This window comes from Peromyscus californicus, unplaced genomic scaffold (genome assembly GCF_007827085.1).
Source record: "Peromyscus californicus insignis strain IS unplaced genomic scaffold, ASM782708v3 Scaffold_4__1_contigs__length_199733344, whole genome shotgun sequence".
Lineage (NCBI taxonomy): Eukaryota > Metazoa > Chordata > Mammalia > Rodentia > Cricetidae > Peromyscus > Peromyscus californicus.
In genome coordinates, this window is record NW_026294562.1 from 136719528 (window position 1) to 136736798 (window position 17271).

Here is a 17271-nt window from a genome sequence, read left to right on the forward strand (position 1 = left end):
GTATTGGGCTTAAAAGACAGCTCAGTGGGTGAAGCTCTTGCTAGGTAAGGGGAGTTCAAATCCAAGAGCCCATGTAGAGTCCAGTCCTAGTTCTCCTATAACAAGGTGGGAGGTGGAGACTGGAGGACCCAGAAGCTTGCAGCCAAGCAAGCCTGGCATACACATGGCCAGACAACAAAAAGACCTGTCTCAAACAAGCTGGAAGGAGACAGACACCCTAATCCTTCCCAAACAGTTCCATCAATTGGAGACCCAAGTATTCAAATAGATGAGTCTATGGGAGCCATTTTCATTCAGACCACCACAGTAAATAAGCATTTTATAAGTATGTATTTATTGAAGTGGGTTCTGTCACGATATTTTTGTTGAAGTATACCATGTATGTAGTTTGACTATATTCACACTCTTATCCTCTCTTGTCACCTCTTTTCTCCCCTGCTTGTCCTTTTCCTCTTCCCAAATAGTCTCTCTTTTACTTTGATGTCACATATATTAGCAGTTTAGGGTCTACATATAAAAGCATAGGATATTTTTCTCTCTGAGTTTGGCTTAACATGATGATCTGCAGTTCCATCCACTTTTCTGTAGAGGAATCATTTCATTGTTCTCTTTGACCGGATGTGTGTTGAGGTTGTTCACTTGTTGACACTTGCCAGCTTTGCCATAGTTTTCCTTGGGAACCATTTATTCCAGAGCCCTTAGTATTCCTTAACTGCACTGTGTGTAGTTTTTTCAGACATCGTACTTGCTTTCTTTGGAACTTAGCATTACCAATAAGATAAAAGTTACTGAAACATCTTAATGTTATTTGAACATTTTCTACTATTTTATACATAGAGAAGTTATTTTACTTACTGATTTTTAAAAATAATTTTTCTATTTTCCTTTCTCATTATTATTTGTTTTCTCTGTGTGTTGGAGAGGGAATGCATGTGGGCATGGATGTGCCACAGTGCATGTTTGAAGGTCAGAAGACAACTCGTGGCATTCATGTCTCCTTATACCATGTGGATCATAAGAATCAAACAGGTTATTTAGCCTGGCAGCGGCCACCTTTACCCACTGATCCATCCTTTCCATCCTTTCAGCCATATGTACTAAGTTTTAAAAATTTTAATCTTTTGTCTAAAAAGGTTTCATGTTTCCATTTTATATTGGTGCCTTATTCTAAACAAAAATTACATTTTATATTGTTTTGTAATGCCATATTTTCTTTTTTATAAACACTTCATTTCTGAGTCTGCCCTTACCCCATTCCCTCTAACTCTAAAATGCAGAAAAGGGCAGAGAGCAGGATGTGATTCATAAGTATTCAGTGGAGTCCATAAGTGATGGCTCTTTCCCATGCTCTTTACAACTTGACAGATATGATTGTTTTTGAGTGCGGCAGATTTTTATTGATACTCATTTGTATTACCGGTGCCTTATTATAAATGTCCGGAACAGACTAGGCAAATCTTTGTTACCTGAGCTTACATACAAATGAATAAAGCAGGTAAGATTAAAAATGTCAGAAGTAATTCTTGCTGTTGTATAGCAGCACACAGGCTATCAGGTAGTCTGATGAGAAGGGAGGAAAGTCTGAGGTAGTGTGCTTAGGAAAGGGACCTTCCCTTCAGTCCTGTCAGCTTAAATGAGAGGAAAAACCCAGCAGGATGAAGAGCATTCCAGACTAAGACCTAATGTGCTGTTCCTGAAATGGAAACACTTGACTTGTTGGAAGAACAGCAAAAGGAGCCCCGAGGCCAGCTCTCAAGAACCTTCGAGTGATTAGACATTCAAAAAAGGTTACTTTGTTTTGGAAAATTGGTTAGTGATAGTGTAATAATGCTAAAATAAGTCCATTAAAGGACCACTAAGTGCTTCTTTTTACCAGGATGTTTTAAAAAGCTGTTTATTACATTTAACATGTCCAAGTGAGTGGATAGTGATGGTAGTTCTGAACTTGGTGAGCCAGCTGTTCCTTTCGGTCCTCGGGTAGTAACTGCAGCCTTGTTATGCTTTGTGCAGGGTGGTCTGAAGGAAGGCGTAGAGATACGCTTTTCTGGTCAGTCAGAACCAAGATGTGATGATGCTGAAGACAAAATGCGAAATTTAAAAATAGGCAGTTCTTTTATATATGTAAAAGGTAGGAACTGTCTGAACAACCTTATTTACAGATGAAGAACTGTAGGAAGGTCCTGTTGCCGTTGAGAAAGTAAGATCACTGTGATACCGTTCTCTAGCTGTGAAACCCACAGAACACCTCAAACTGCTCTAGATATTATCAGAGTGCAGGATAATTATACCACCAACAAAAGCCCAATGACATCAGTGAGGAAAAGGTCTCTAAAGTCTAAGTCTTTCTTCAACTGTTTCTTATTAAACTGAAATGATTTGGGCTGTCTTGTTCCTAAAATGGTCTGTTTTGGGCTATCAAGATGGTGTATGGGTATAGGCACTCACCATCGAATCTTAACAGTCTTAGTTGCAGACCTAGGACTCACATGCTAGAAGGAGAAAACCACTCATAAAAGTTGCCCTCAGATCTCCACATGCATGTTGTGGCATTGTACACACACATAGACACACACACCCACCCACCCAAAAAACATTTTTTTTCTATTTCCACAAAATTTATATTTTTGAGCAGCCAAAACCCATTTTCCCTTTGAGTTTGAGTGGACTAATTAGTAGTTGTTAGTGACCGTTAACACAGAAAGCTCTGCCTGGAGAGACGGTTTAATCGGGGCAGTGCTTGCTACACAAGTGGAAGGAACTGAGTTTGGACCCTTAGCACCCATGTAAAAATCCTGGTGTAGTGGCACGCACCTGTGATCCCTGATTTGGGGACACAGGCAGGCAGGATACTGGGGCTCACCAGCCAGCCAGTCTAGCCAAATGTCAGAGTTCCAGGCTCAGTGAGACACTGTCTCCAAAGAAAGGGTAGAGAATGATTGTAGAAGGCACTTGATGTCAACCTCTGGCCTCTGCTTCTGCATGCACTTGCATGCACATAGGGACACAGACTCACTCTTTTTCTCTCTCAATTATATGCAAAGTAGTACCATAAAATATATATCTCAATTGTTCCCTGAAACTCACTTTCATTTTCAGAATGAAATGAAATTTCTGAAGCTACAGCTAACCCCCTCATCCAACGCGCACGCACGCGCACACACACACACACACACACACACACACACACACACACACACACACGCACACACGAGAGAGAGAGAGAGAGAGAGAGAGAGAGAGAGAGAGAGAGAGAGAGAGAGAGAGAGAGAGAGAGAACGAACACGCAAAGAGCCAGACCTGGTGGTTGAGGCCTCTGATTCCAACTACTTGGGAAACTGGGCAAAAGAATCCATCACAAATTCAAGTCCTGGATACATCACTACTGAGCAAGTTCAAGGCAAGCCTGGGTAACTTAGTGACATCTTCACTATGCTTGTTGAGGGTGTTTGAATGCTAGAAGTATCAAGGAAAGCTTCATTAGTGGGCAGCTTGGCATAGCATAGCACTTAGGATTTGATCACTGGAGTGAATGCAGTTTATAGGAACAGTTTAAAGAAGCTAAACATAAAAGAAGGAGAGCTATAAAGCATCGACTACTAAGAATTAAAGCTAAGTCTAAATATAAGAACAGATACACAGAGCTGTTTCTTCACTTAGTTGTGAGATGGAATGCCAACAGAAGAGGTAGCACCTCGTGTCCCCAGGCCTTGGGTATAGCTTTCTTGGAAAGGACTCAGCCTCTGTTCACTGAATGTTCAGATAATTTATAGTGTATTCCTGGGTGAACTTGCAGGATGTTTGCTGTCTAGAGTGTCTGGGAAGGACATTTGTGGGAGGTATCTCATTTGGAAGCTTTGTACTGCACAGCCATTTGAGGGTAGCTTGGATAAGCCACTGGCCACCAAGTCCTCATGCTCACTGTGTAGAAGCATTCCAAAGGGATGCAAGCCAAGACCTGCAGGGTCTTCAGGCCACTCTACCTGCAGATTTTCACTTACTATTACTCTTTGCTGATCTGATTGATTTATGTGTTAATTTGTTACTTTGTTTACACAGTTGATAGGCTAAGGAGTCTTTATTTCCTGTGAGTCAATTTATGGGGAGTATAAACATTTCTTCAGACTCTATTTCATGCCATCTTTAACAACCACTTTTAATAGAGCTTTTAGCCAACCCCAAATGGGGCCATGCTATGTACAAGTTAAAAAAAAGAAAGTGCCAGCAGAATGGTTCAGTGGTTAAAGGTACTTGCCAAGGAAGCCTGGTTGACCAGCATTCAGTCCTTGGACCCCGTATGAGGGTGGTAGAAAAATGACTTCACAAAGTTGTCCTCACGTCTCCACATGTGCACCATAGTGTTGATGACAACCCACAAAGGATGTGCATATGTACTCACACATACAAACAAATAAAACAGTGTTTTGTTTTGTTTTCTTTAAACACACATACTTATCTGTGCCCTACTGAAGAAGAATGGAATGCCTTTAGGAGGATCTTGTGAGCTCTTTGGAGCCTGATGTTTGCTTCAGGGTAATGAGAAATGTGGTAGATAAACATGACTCAAAGCCTACATTTAGTGCTGATTCGTGTGTGCATGCATGTCTGTATGTCTGCATGTGCCATAGCACACAACTTAACAGGTGTTGGTTCTCTTTCCGCCATGTGGGTCTAGCATTAAAACTCAGGTTGCCAAGTTCATTGGCAAGTGTCTTCACCCACTGAGTCATGTTGCCTCTCCCATCCTAGTTTTAATCACTAACTTTGGTAGCTGAGCGCGTCCCTTTTCCCAGGTTTGAAGTTGTTTTGCCTATTCTGTTCTCATGAAGTGTTTTTCAAAATCATCCTTACTCTCTTCATGTTCTTATTGTAATAATTAGTCTCCGAAGCAGAGAGGAAGAGAGAATTTCTAAACCCGGGGCCGTCTCAACTCCTGTAAAACATGTAGATGATCATACACCCAAAGCAGTGGAAGAAGTTACAGTTGAAAAAAGTGAGAAGCAAACACCCGCTCTTCCAGGTAAGCATAACCAAAAATGCCTTGCTGTCAGGCAGCAGCAGCTGTCAGCATTTGCGGAAGGTTTGAAAGATGCGATTATTGTTACAATGGGAATTTTTCTGTCTATACATCTCAGCTTTTTTCTGATTAGGGTAAGAATTAGTATAGATGGTAACCTTCATGAATGTTTTTATTTTCTAAATATATATTACTCATGTGTAGCAGCTGCTTGCAGTGAGTAAGGATATTTTTCCACACTGCTCATTAAATGTTACAAAGCTGAGGGGTGACAGAGGACTTGCCATGCTGTCACTTGGCTTTGAATTCATCACACAGTACTGCAGGGATATTGTGGGGGAATATTGAATTGCCTTCAATAATTTAAAAACAAAGTTATTTCAACTATTAGAACTGTTTGCGCCGGGCAGTGGTGGCACATGCCTTTAATGCCAGCACTTGGGAGGCAGAGGCAGGTGGATCTCTGTGAGTTCGAGGCCAGCCTGGTCTACAGAGCGAGATCCAGGAAAGGCGCAAAGCTACACAGAGAAACCCTGCCTCGAAAAACAAAACAAAACAAACAAACAAAATCCGAGGCTGGAGAGATGGCTCAGCAGTTAAGAGCATTGACTGCTCTTTCAGAGGACCTGAGTTCAATTCCCAGCAAGCACATGGTGGCTCACAACACCTGTAATAAGATCTGGTGCCCTCTTCTGGCCTGCAGGGACACATGCAGGCAGAACACTATATAAATAATAAATAAATAAATCTTTAAAAGAAAAAAAAAGAACTGTTTGCTTCTCTTGTGTCTCTGTCTTGCTCTAGTTGGCTAGTGGCAGGAATGTGGCTATTAGAAAAGAAGTTTTTGCATAATGTTAAGAATGGTGGTGCAGAGAAATGTATGGACACTTTATTAATTATCTTTCTGTTAACTCTGCTTCCTGCTGGTATCTCATGATGCTTAAGTCCTGCACAATTTAAAATTTCTTTCTCCTAGAACCAAAGCCTACGTATGCCCACGTTGGACAACCAGATGTAGATTTACCTGTCAGCCCTTCTGATGGTGTTCTGCCTAATTCAACTCATGAAGATGGGATTCTTCGGTAATGCAATTTTCAAGCCACCCTGTCCTTTATGTTTATTGGACATTTCTCAGCATGAGAATTGAAAGTCATGTTTGTATAGCATTGTATAGCGCTTGGAGTACTGTAGCTAACAGCAAAGCAATGTTTTTTAATTACCACCTTCTCTTACCTAGTTCTTAGATCAGTTATTAAAGAGTAAAGATTGTTTCTATTAAGATAGCAGAATGTCCACAAGCTTTCTCTCCCCTAACACTCTTAAAAGATAACACTTGTTAATCAGCACTGACATTGTGGGCTAATGTCTGTTTCTTGTGACCCTCCTGTGGTGTGACATGCTTATGTAGAGTCCTTGGCACAGTGCCAATAGCACATCTTCAGTTTTATCAGGCAAGATATCTCAGCGTGCTGCCTGGAGGAAATAATTTCTGGTTGAGAAAGCTGTTCCAGAATTAGTTTTCGAGTCCATACCATTATTTATTACTGTGTAGGTAGACTTAATAGAAATTTTGTAAGCAGATTTTAAGCCTTCATAGTCTTTAAATTTGTTCCTTCTGTCATAAAAAGGACATGATGTGTGAATATTTGAAAATAAGCACATTTACTAAGGTGCAGTAGACTTAAGAACTCTCCCCACCCTCAGTATTTTCTGTACAGAAAAATAATGTATGGGTTGTTGTGTCCCTCAGTACCCAGGCAAAAGCAGATAGCTTCAGAAATAGAAGGTGAGTATCAGTATTAGTAATGGAAAAGCCTAGTCGCTTTGTTCAAATTCTTGGGATTGCTTGAAACTGTAGAAGATAACAAAGAACTTCATCTCTGGAAAGGCCTGCGGAGGGACACCAGAGAGGACTCCAGGATATCCACAGTAGTAGTAGCTGAGCCCTGAAAGTCTTTCACTCAAATATAGTTAGTGGATTTGAGGGAAAAGAAATAGGTAGACTTTGTTACTGCACATAGTTGATGTAATGCAGAGAGGACAGAGTATAAAACTTGCCATTTTCCTGAAGCTATCGTCTGGCATTGCTTTTCAAACGCCAGATTTTATCTGAGTGCAGATCATTCAGCCACATCAACTTTATGAGACATTCTGAACTAGTCAGGATTAGAGGAGGGTTTCCAAGGACCTAGGGTTTTCAAGAAAATATTTAAAAGATCTGTGTATTCGTTCTTTTGGGCACGGAATGTGTGAGATACCTTTGACTTGTTAGAAAGTAGGACACCAACACAACCAAAGGACTCAGACCATCTACAAACATAGCTGATAAATACTTTCAGGGACAGATGGCCAAGGGTGCTAGGAGTCCTAACTGAGTGTGACCTGTATAACTTACATGTCTAGCTGGTTCATTCCAGGTTACAAACAAAACAAAACAAACAAAACTCAGATAGCCAGGCATAGTAGTGCACACCTTTAATCCCAGAGCTTGGGAGACAGAGGCAGGTGGATCCTCTGTGATTTGGAGGTCAATCTGGTCTACAGAGCAAGTTCCAAGACAGCCAGGGCTACATAGTAAGACTTTGTTTGTTTGTTTTAAAGATAAAAGGGAAGAAAGAAAAAGAGATCAATGGAGAATATTTTACAAATTACAAAAGCTATTGTAATTTTTAACTAGTCGGTTCAAAAGTAGAATTCTCCCTTGACTCATTTATTCATGTATATGACTGTATTTTATGTTAGATTTCAAGAATTTGATAATTGGTTAATAAATGAAAAGGAAAGAGACCTTTCTGTACTTTATATTCCGAATAGTGAGAGTGAAGTTATAGTTGTTGAGGAATGTAGAGATGACACCGAGAACTTAGACAGCAGTGTACGCACCTTCCCCTTTTCTGCTGGCTGTTCTTTAAGTTGTGCTTAAGTGTTTGCTCCCTGCTTGCATAATAGAGGGATGTGCATGCATTGTTCCTTCATTTCTTCCCAGGGAAATAAGGGACACAGATGGATGTAGGTCTGTTGAAAAATGCTGAATAATCTAATTTTCTTACTCAAAGTTAAAAAGAGCTGCAGATTAAGGGAACTACAAAGAGCCCACCAATGACCAAACTTAAATCCATTGTCTATTGGTTGTAGAGATTATAACAGACCCTGCTTGTACACTTTCTCATATTAAGAAAATTACTGAACTTTATGCATCAGTTTCTTTTACTTAGATTAAATGAGACTTTCATTTATCTAGTGGGATTGGTGTAGAAAAGTAGTTTTTGTTTTTGTTTTTTAGTTATTGAGGATTTGCCATATATATCTTCTCAAGAATAGGGAAAACATTGTTTATAAGGACAATTAAAAAGCAGTCATAAGATATTATTTTTTGTCAAATTTAGATATTTCAAAATTTATTTTCTAATAAGAAATTAGAAAGTCTATTAAATCTGGTTTTGGATTCTAATACTAGGTTTTATCCAGTAAATGAGTGCTATGTAGGAGGCTCTAGAAATGATGGTCCTTTATTCCGTTCTGAATGTAGTTGTTGCTGTAGCAGCCTGCTGTGACTTTTAACTGTTTGAAATGAAATATCTGTTTTAACAGGCCCAGCATGAAACTGGTAAAATTCAGAAAAGGAGATAGTGTGGGTTTGCGACTAGCTGGTGGAAATGATGTCGGAATATTTGTAGCTGGCGTTCTAGAAGATAGCCCTGCAGCCAAAGAAGGCTTAGAGGAAGGTGATCAAATTCTGAGGGTATGTCAGTATATCATCTTATGTAGATTCGAAAGTCTTAGATCATCAGATGCCAGGCATAACAGACCGACGGTTGTGATTCGATTATAATTTATGTACATTCTCTTGAACCACCTAAGTTTCCCATTAAGAATGATTAGCTCTAGCTTGCGTTAGACTGGTCGCTTGCCGTTCTGCCTTTGTTCTTGTTTGCTGCTTCATTATGTTGTTAGTGGTGTTTTATTGAAGTCACTGGTATTCATAGAACCTATAAGGAAACTAAGTTTTAGATCCCTCTACTGTCTACCAAACAGTCTTTTAAAAGTTCAGTTAAACATTTGGACTGGCAGGACTGCCAGAGACCACAACTTTTGAGCCAGCTGTTTGGGGTGTTATTTTCTCATGGAAGTGAGTAGTCTTCATTGTAGTCCTGGCCTCTTGGACCTTCCTTATTTCAGGTCCTGGCTCAGATTCAGGAGGATGGGATATCTATTGGGAAATCTGTAAATGGCTTGGCTTTCAACCTTCAAACCCACACAGAAGGAGATCATTGGCAAAAGCCAGGAGGGCTTGGGCTAGATGTAATCTCTAATGGTGCTTTTCTCCTCTTCTCTCCCCTTCCTTTCCTTGGCTGTGTTGTCTAGTAGTGATGCTGTCTTCATCTGTCTCTCACTTCTCTTTTAGAGTATCCAAATGTTTGTATGTACTTGATCTCGTTGGTAAACTATGTCCCAGCTTTTAGACCAGCACATCAGTCTATCCAGTGTGAGTTGTGCAGTTACTCTTTCCCTATCTCCTCTCTTTGGTGCCTCCATTCTGGTCTCTCTGCTTTCAGCCTTCTTCCTCCTCCCTGTGCTGAACTGAGTTTCCCATCTGCTCTACAACCTTGTGGGTTTGTTGCCACTTCTCTTCCTCCCTTTGGTACTCTGGTTCTTCAGTGTCTGGTTTCCCTTTTGCTGTTGACTAGTTCACAGGATGGTTGAGTTCCTTCCTTCCTTCCTTTTTTTTTTTTTTTTTTTTTTTTTTAAGATCACCATGACCCTGCGGTCTGGCTTTAGCCACTACCGAATCTGAGTTTTCACAGCCATCCCTGACCAATGTCAACTTGGCCTCACATTTTCTATCATTTCTTAGCAGCATTTGCCTGTCAATCCTCAAAAGTTTTCTCCCTGAGATTCTGTCACATGACCAAAGCTCCTGCTGCCTTGACTCCCGTAATTTGGGGACTATATCAGTGTCCCCTGTACCTCAGTTGCTAGTCTTTATCTCAACTGAGCAGCCCACAGCCAGAATCTTATCTTTTCACCTGGGACAGTTTCCTGTGCTTGTGACCTATCCCTGTGGCCACATTCATCCAGTCTTCCTTCCCCTTCAGATTTAAGCATTTCCAAGTCATGGCATCATCTCTGTCTTGGCAGTTTCTCTCTGACATTGTATTAGGTTCTTCCTGATAATATCCCCCTTGTCTTCAGTGCACCCATGGCACATTTGAACACAATATGATAATGCTGATAATATTTGAAATTCCAGCACTTAATTTCTTACTATCTCATGATGATTTTGAGGTAATCAGGGAGTACATCATTTAAAATCAACTTCGTAATAATTCACTGGGTTTTACATGAAAGTAGTGCATTTTGATTACTTGCCTTTTGGCCCTTTTCTTTTTGTTGTTGTTATTAATGGAGAAAAAAAATGCCAAAAGGTAGTAGTAGAAATTTCCTGCCTGTTTGTAATCCCGCATAGTTACTGGTGAAAACTGGATAGATTTCATTTCAGCTTCATTTGGACTTAGGAATTTACTCATCTAAGTGACTGACTTGAGACATAGAGCTCCACTACAAAGTTGCTGTTACGGGGCACCGTAATGCATATACTGTCTTTCTGATTGTTTTTTGGGTATATCATTTCCTTTTCAGCAATTAGTAAAAAAGGCTATATGGTACCTATGTAGAATGAATATAGAATTTTAAACCTAGAGATTTCACAGTGGTAAATATACATTGTCATTTTCACTCTAAATTGGTTAGATTTGTAACAGATTATCATTAATGTCAGGTTATATTGAAACTACTCTGGATTTACATTTTTACTCACCTTTTTTATTACTTCATATTTGCTTATTTTAAATTAAAGAATATTATACTCTCCAAAGTTAAAAATTAAAACTTCCCTATTAAATGTATAGTACTGTCAAGTTAGACTTTGAAAATACTTCTTTTCTGAGTAAATAAATACATTTATATTTCTAAAAACAGCTAGCACAAATTTGTAAAATTTTTATTTTGATAGGTGAACAATGTAGATTTCACAAATATCATAAGAGAAGAAGCTGTCCTTTTCCTCCTCGACCTCCCTAAAGGTGAAGAAGTGACCATATTGGCACAGAAGAAGAAGGATGGTGAGATATTGTCTGAAATGGAGAAAATTAACCTGTAGGGGTTGGAGGCCTTTCAGAGGCATTGGTTCAATTGGTTAAAATAAATAAGGACCGGTTGTGGCCGCACATTGATAATCCCAGCGCTCAGGAGCCTGGCACAAGAGGATCACGAGTTCAAATGATGGCTTAGGCATTTTATCTCAGTACTTGGTCAGAAGAGGTAGGTGGAAGGCCAGCCTGGTCTACATAGTGAGTTCCAGGACAGCCAGGGCTACATGCTGAGACCTTACCTCAAAACAAACAAGACAAACCATTAAAAAATGTAGTTCAAAATAAATCATTCCTAGTAATGGTTGAGTTTGTTGATCTCAGACAGTTAATTTTGAGGTTCTACAGTCCTACACTCTGCTCATTAACAGAGCTAAATACATAGGATTTATTTATGCCATTATGATTTAAGTCAAATGCCAGCCAATCCCTTATAAGTCATAGAAAAATCCTTGTTTTATTAGTTATTGGAATTATAGGAAAGTGTATGTGGATAGCATCCTAAGTTTTGTACTGGGGTTTGCTAAGCAATATGTAGAATTGTTAATATTATTTTAAAGAATATGTAACTTTCCAATGTTTTTTACTGAAAATTGAGTTTTTGTTGGTTTTTGTTTGTTTGTTTGTTCTGTTTTTTTTGTTCGTTTGTTTTTTAGCTTTGGCACTGTTGACATTTTGGGCCAAATACTCCTGTTCTAGGGGACACCCTGTTTGTTGTTCCATGTTTCAGAATGTGTCTTGTATCCACACAGTTGATGAGAAGAAGCTGTAGTACATTCCCCTCCCTTCCCTGCTCCATCACACTCCATTTTTGGTTTGTTCTGATATTCTGTTTGTTTTTGAAGTAGGGTGTTTCTTGTGGTCCAGTTAGCCTAGAGTCTACTGTTTTGAAGGGGTTGATCTTGAACACTTGATCCTCCTGCCTGCCTCCCTGAGTGTAGGGTTATAGGAATGAACCACCACAGCCTAGCATGCTCAGTTGGAACAATCCAAGTTTCCTGGAAGAGTTGGGGAACAAAATTGCTCTTTGGAGCATTTGCAGATCAATTAGATGCTGTAACAGGAAGCAGAAATGGAACAAATTCATCTTTTTCTGCATCATTTCATTATGTGCAGAATGGAGGTACCATTGTATGAGGTAATGTGGAACAATGAGATGAAATAATTCCAGACATAGTGAGAATTGATTGTTGATTGGGTATTATTGTATGTTGATGTGGGCATTAGCAGGAGCATCTTCACATAATATCTTTTCTGCAAATTAATTTTTTAATCCAAGTAAGTATTGATTAATGTGTTTCTTTTGATTCCTTAGTTTATCGTCGCATTGTAGAATCGGATGTAGGAGATTCATTCTATATTAGAACTCATTTTGAATATGAAAAGGAGTCTCCCTATGGACTTAGTTTTAACAAAGGAGAGGTGTTCCGTGTCGTGGATACCTTGTACAATGGAAAGCTGGGCTCTTGGCTAGCCATTCGAATTGGCAAAAATCATAAGGAGGTGGAACGAGGCATTATCCCCAATAAGAACAGGTATGAACACTTGGAAACTCCTTATAATGTGAATTACATAAGTGACGAGAGACGGTTTCGGTCTCATTGAGGAGTTTGGGGATACAGATGTATATTTTTCACTGTGTTCTCTCACTGTACTCATAACTGACTTAATCGGTTTATACAAACTATTTTATTAAGACTGTAGAGATGTAAATTGCATGTGAATTTTGATGTTCCGTTTCATTGTGTTATTTTTTCCCTGTTGCCTTTTAAATTCTCTTGTTTCTGTTTCTTTTGTCTTCATTAGAGCTGAGCAGTTAGCCAGTGTCCAGTACACACTTCCAAAGACGGCAGGCGGAGACAGAGCTGACTTCTGGAGATTTCGAGGTCTTCGCAGCTCCAAGAGAAACCTTCGAAAAAGTAGAGAGGACTTGTCAGCTCAGCCAGTTCAAACCAAGTTCCCGGCATATGAGAGGGTTGTTCTTCGAGAAGGTAGTTTATTCCTGTGCCGTGGTGTCTGTCTTTTCCTGGCAGTGTGTTTTAGAAAATGGAAATTATGAACTGTGTCATCATCTTCTGTTTTTATTTTTCCTCCTAATTTCTCTCCAGCTGGATTCCTGAGACCTGTAACCATCTTTGGACCAATAGCTGATGTTGCCAGAGAGAAGTTGGCCAGAGAAGAACCAGATATTTATCAGATTGCAAGTGAGTAGACTGAGGCTCAGCATTGACCTTCAGTAGGCTGCAGGATATTTCTTTTGTTTGTCTTAATTCCTCCAAAGGGAACGTCTGACCTCTCATAAAAACAGAATTTTGTGAGAAATGCACTTTATGGCGTTCTTTTAATCCGGAGGAAGGCAGAACGATTGTTCTTTGTTCCGCCAGCTCCCTGTACTAAGAAGGATCGCTGTTTTTGAGACTGTTGCTTCCTTCCTGTGAAAACTGCCTAGGCCCATGATCTCGTTGAACCTCCACAGAAATGCTGTGAGCTAAGAATCTAAATACCTATTTTTTAAGTTGGGCGGCCTGGTGAGCCTTAGAGTGGTTGTGCTAAGGATTGCTACATGTCTGTTAAGTTTAAATTTTCCTCTTGATCACCAATGAATGGCAAAGCATGGCCTTTATCTCAACCCTTTCTGACGGATTCGGGTGATTTTTAGTCACGGCACTACAGAACTGTGTGGACGGGATGAGTTGTGCCCGTGCTGGTAGGGATCCTGTTGCAGCCTTCCCAGTGAGGGCAGTGAACGTGGAGGCAGCAGTGTTGTGTGCTATAGTGCATGCTGCTTCGTTTTCTGAGCAGTCTGCTGGTTGAAATACGCAAACTTGGTCATGACCATTTGGCTTCCTTTAAATTACATGCAAAAACTTGAACTGCAGTTTTCTCATATTTTCAGTCTTTGTGAAAGTTAAAAAAAATATTTTGACATGTATTATCACCACCCCCATTTCACCTCGTTATAATTTCTTCTAGTCTTTATATTTACGAAGTTTGATTTTGTGATATTTTAAAGATTTCCTTTTCTCCTTCTTGATAAATAATGGAATATTTTCCTTTTATTGTTTTTCTTGCACCTTATGACTTGACTACTTTTTCTTATGTATAGTTTCTGCCTTGTTTCTCACTGATTTATCTATGCAGGAGTGTGACGGATTTTCTATAGTAAGGAAGAAACCATAGGATATGAACATTGTGCCTGTAGATTATGGGTAATACTGCTTTCCAGAGGATTGCGCCCACAGTCTTTGGTTGTGAGACTCTCACTAACATTTTGAAGTTGACAATATTAGAGAATTAACACTTTACCTTTTTCATACTTCTTTTAATTGGTTTTAATGAAATTTAATGCAGATATATGTTTCCTAAAATTCAGACAAGTCGTAACAAAATTTGAGCAGATTAAAAAAATATTTTCCCACTCACTTTTTTTCAGAAGTTTTTTGGTTATTGTATAGCAGAAAGTATTTCATCTGAAGAACCAAGTTTGTGGTTTTCAATTGAGGGAATGCAGGTGTGAAGGGTTCCAAACTTAGCTCCAGGGGACAGTCCATTAATTACTTAGATGACATCACAGACACACTTGAGAGCTCAAATAGCCCACTTAGAAATAAATACTCTTTTGAATTAAGGGCTCGAAGTGTTTTCTTCAACCGAAAGTCTCAGCTGATTGCTCTTCTTCATCCACGTTTGCTAGGTTTTGTATTACCCTGTCCCCGTGAAGCTTGTCTTCTGACAGTCTCCTTCTGTGACATTGCTTGTTTCTCGGAGGCTGTTGTCCCTTCAGACCTCTGCTTTCTGATCTGAAACTCCAGAGCCGCCTCCTTCCTGTCAGGTTTCCCTAAGTCAAGTGTACTTCTGTGCTGGTGGTTCAGAAACTGGTCCCCAGCGGCAGTAGGCATATTATGAGGTCGTAGAGAAGGTGGTCAGGATGATGCCTAGGCTGCCTGGCGGCTTCATTCCCAGCTCCTCATGGCCTCGGTGCTTACAGCTCTGTTACTCTAAGTAAGTAAGCTCTGTCTGACTGGGAATCTCCAGGCCATTTGCTGCAGCGTTGCCGCTGATCCCAGCCCACCAGGGCTGACTGGTGCTGCGGCGCAGCTTCCCCATGTCAGCGTGCCGCACAAATGAGACCAAATGTTTTGTGTCACTGTAGAGGATGGCGGGAAACTAAGCCTCGTACCAAAAAAAAAAAAAAAAAGCATCATTAAGTCCATAAGCTCGGTAATTTTTAGGACCTATTTTCTTTTCCAGAATATTAATGGGGTTGAAGCAAAAGTAAGCATTTTAAAACTCAGATTAAAAAAATGTTTACATATTTTGTTTGTAACAGATAAGAATTTATTATAATTATACTTTTCTGGATATAAAAGCAAAGTCATCAGTATAGTTTTTAAAAACTTATCTCATATTAGGTATTTATCACATTTGATAATTTTTCCTCACCCATTGTAGTTAAATAACTTTTTATTCATGGTCTACTTATTTATTGTTTAGCTTATGATTTTGATATGTTATCCTATATTTTTTTTGTGTGACTTTTTTAAGTACCACATCAATATTTATCTTGATTACTAACGTTCTTGGGGGATGCTTCCTCCATTTTACTCCCAAAGCAAGTGCCTTACCTGCCTTCAATTAATCCTGGTTCTGTTGGGAACAATTGTCTGACCTAGGATAGCCAGGTCTTAAGGGGTCAGGGGTCAGGGAGGACATGCTACCTCTTTTAGCAGTTTCCATCCTTTGTGGTGGAAATATTTTTGCCTTTTTCAGTAGATGAACAGGGGCTTTCCCTGATGACTTGCTACTGACCTCTAGTGGATAGAATCCATACTGCTAAACATGGCCGGGGTATTGCACAGCCCCACAGCCTGCTCTACTCCAGCATGTCTGTAGTGCCCAGTATTTGACAAGGTCTGACCTAACCAATGGAAATATGTTTTGTTTTTGTCCTGTCCTCATAAATAGAAAGTGAACCACGAGATGCTGGAACTGACCATCGTAGCTCCGGCATTATTCGCCTTCATACAATAAAGCAAATCATAGATCAAGTAAGTTATTACAAGTTAACCTGTTCTTTATAAACAGTGAAGCTTATGTTTTTGATGAGGAGATTTAATATGTAACAAAGGGGAATTTTCTGAACATTATTACTGGTGTAGCCTAAGAAAATTAAGCCCTTACTGTAGAAAAGCATTAATAATCCTTTCAAGAAGATAGTTCTGATCAATATGAGTAGAGCCTTCATTTCTATAAAAATGGTGCTGTTTGCATGTAACTGGCAGTCCGTTATAGCAGTGCCATTCAGAACGTATGTGTATGCAAGGAGATGCCAGGAACATTAAGTTGCTTTGACTTTCACAGACTGAGCACAGGTAATTGTTGTTAGCTTACAAGTGGTGTGGCTGAGTCTTAAAAAGAGCTGATGAAATGTTTTGTTTTGTTTTTAAATAATTTATTTTTATTTTATGTGCGTTGGTCCCCTGGAACTGGAGTTACAGAGAGTTGTGAGCTGCCATATGGTTGCTGGGGATTGAACCCAGGTCCTTTGGAAGAGCAGTCAGTGCTCTTAACCGCTAAGCCATCTCTCCAGCCCCCGAAAAGTTTTTTTTTTTTAAATTGGGCTGGAAATGATTGAATAACCTTTGATGACAAATTTTTTATTAAGTGGCTCCTGAGACAAAGCAATCACAAGATTTGACTAATACTGAAGTATAGCGGAGCCTGTGACTTTTCCAGAAGAGAATGATTTTTAATGGTGTTTTGTATCTTTGTATGTATTTTCCTTCCATCTCTAGGACAAACATGCTTTATTAGATGTAACACCAAATGCAGTCGATCGTCTTAATTATGCCCAGTGGTATCCAATTGTGGTGTTCCTTAACCCTGACTCTAAGCAAGGCGTGAAAACAATGAGGATGAGGTTATGTCCAGAGTCGAGGAAAAGTGCCAGGAAACTGTATGAACGATCTCATAAACTTCGTAAAAATAATCACCATCTTTTTACAAGTGAGTATATTCAGTAGTGTAGAAGCAAAATGTTATGTTGTTCAAATGCTGAAGCTTTTGTCATCTCTGCTTAGAGAGCTTACTGTTGTTGATTTAAAAGCT

The 17271-nt window shown here is 39.6% G+C and overlaps 1 protein-coding gene across 10 annotated transcripts in view; it reads left to right on the forward strand.

The window, feature by feature from the left end:
* The window catches only part of Tjp1 (tight junction protein 1), a 255751-nt gene that overhangs the window by 216377 nt on the left and 22103 nt on the right, over positions 1-17271 (forward strand). For all 10 annotated transcript variants that reach the window (XM_052713715.1, XM_052713716.1, XM_052713718.1 and 7 more), the window contains 9 exons: positions 4878-5017; positions 5991-6096; positions 8606-8756; positions 11028-11136; positions 12479-12698; positions 12970-13154; positions 13272-13367; positions 16129-16211; positions 16959-17169. In XM_052713715.1, the coding sequence (XP_052569675.1) occupies positions 4878-5017; positions 5991-6096; positions 8606-8756; positions 11028-11136; positions 12479-12698; positions 12970-13154; positions 13272-13367; positions 16129-16211; positions 16959-17169 (1301 nt within the window). The remainder of the gene's footprint in view (positions 1-4877; positions 5018-5990; positions 6097-8605; positions 8757-11027; positions 11137-12478; positions 12699-12969; positions 13155-13271; positions 13368-16128; positions 16212-16958; positions 17170-17271) is intronic.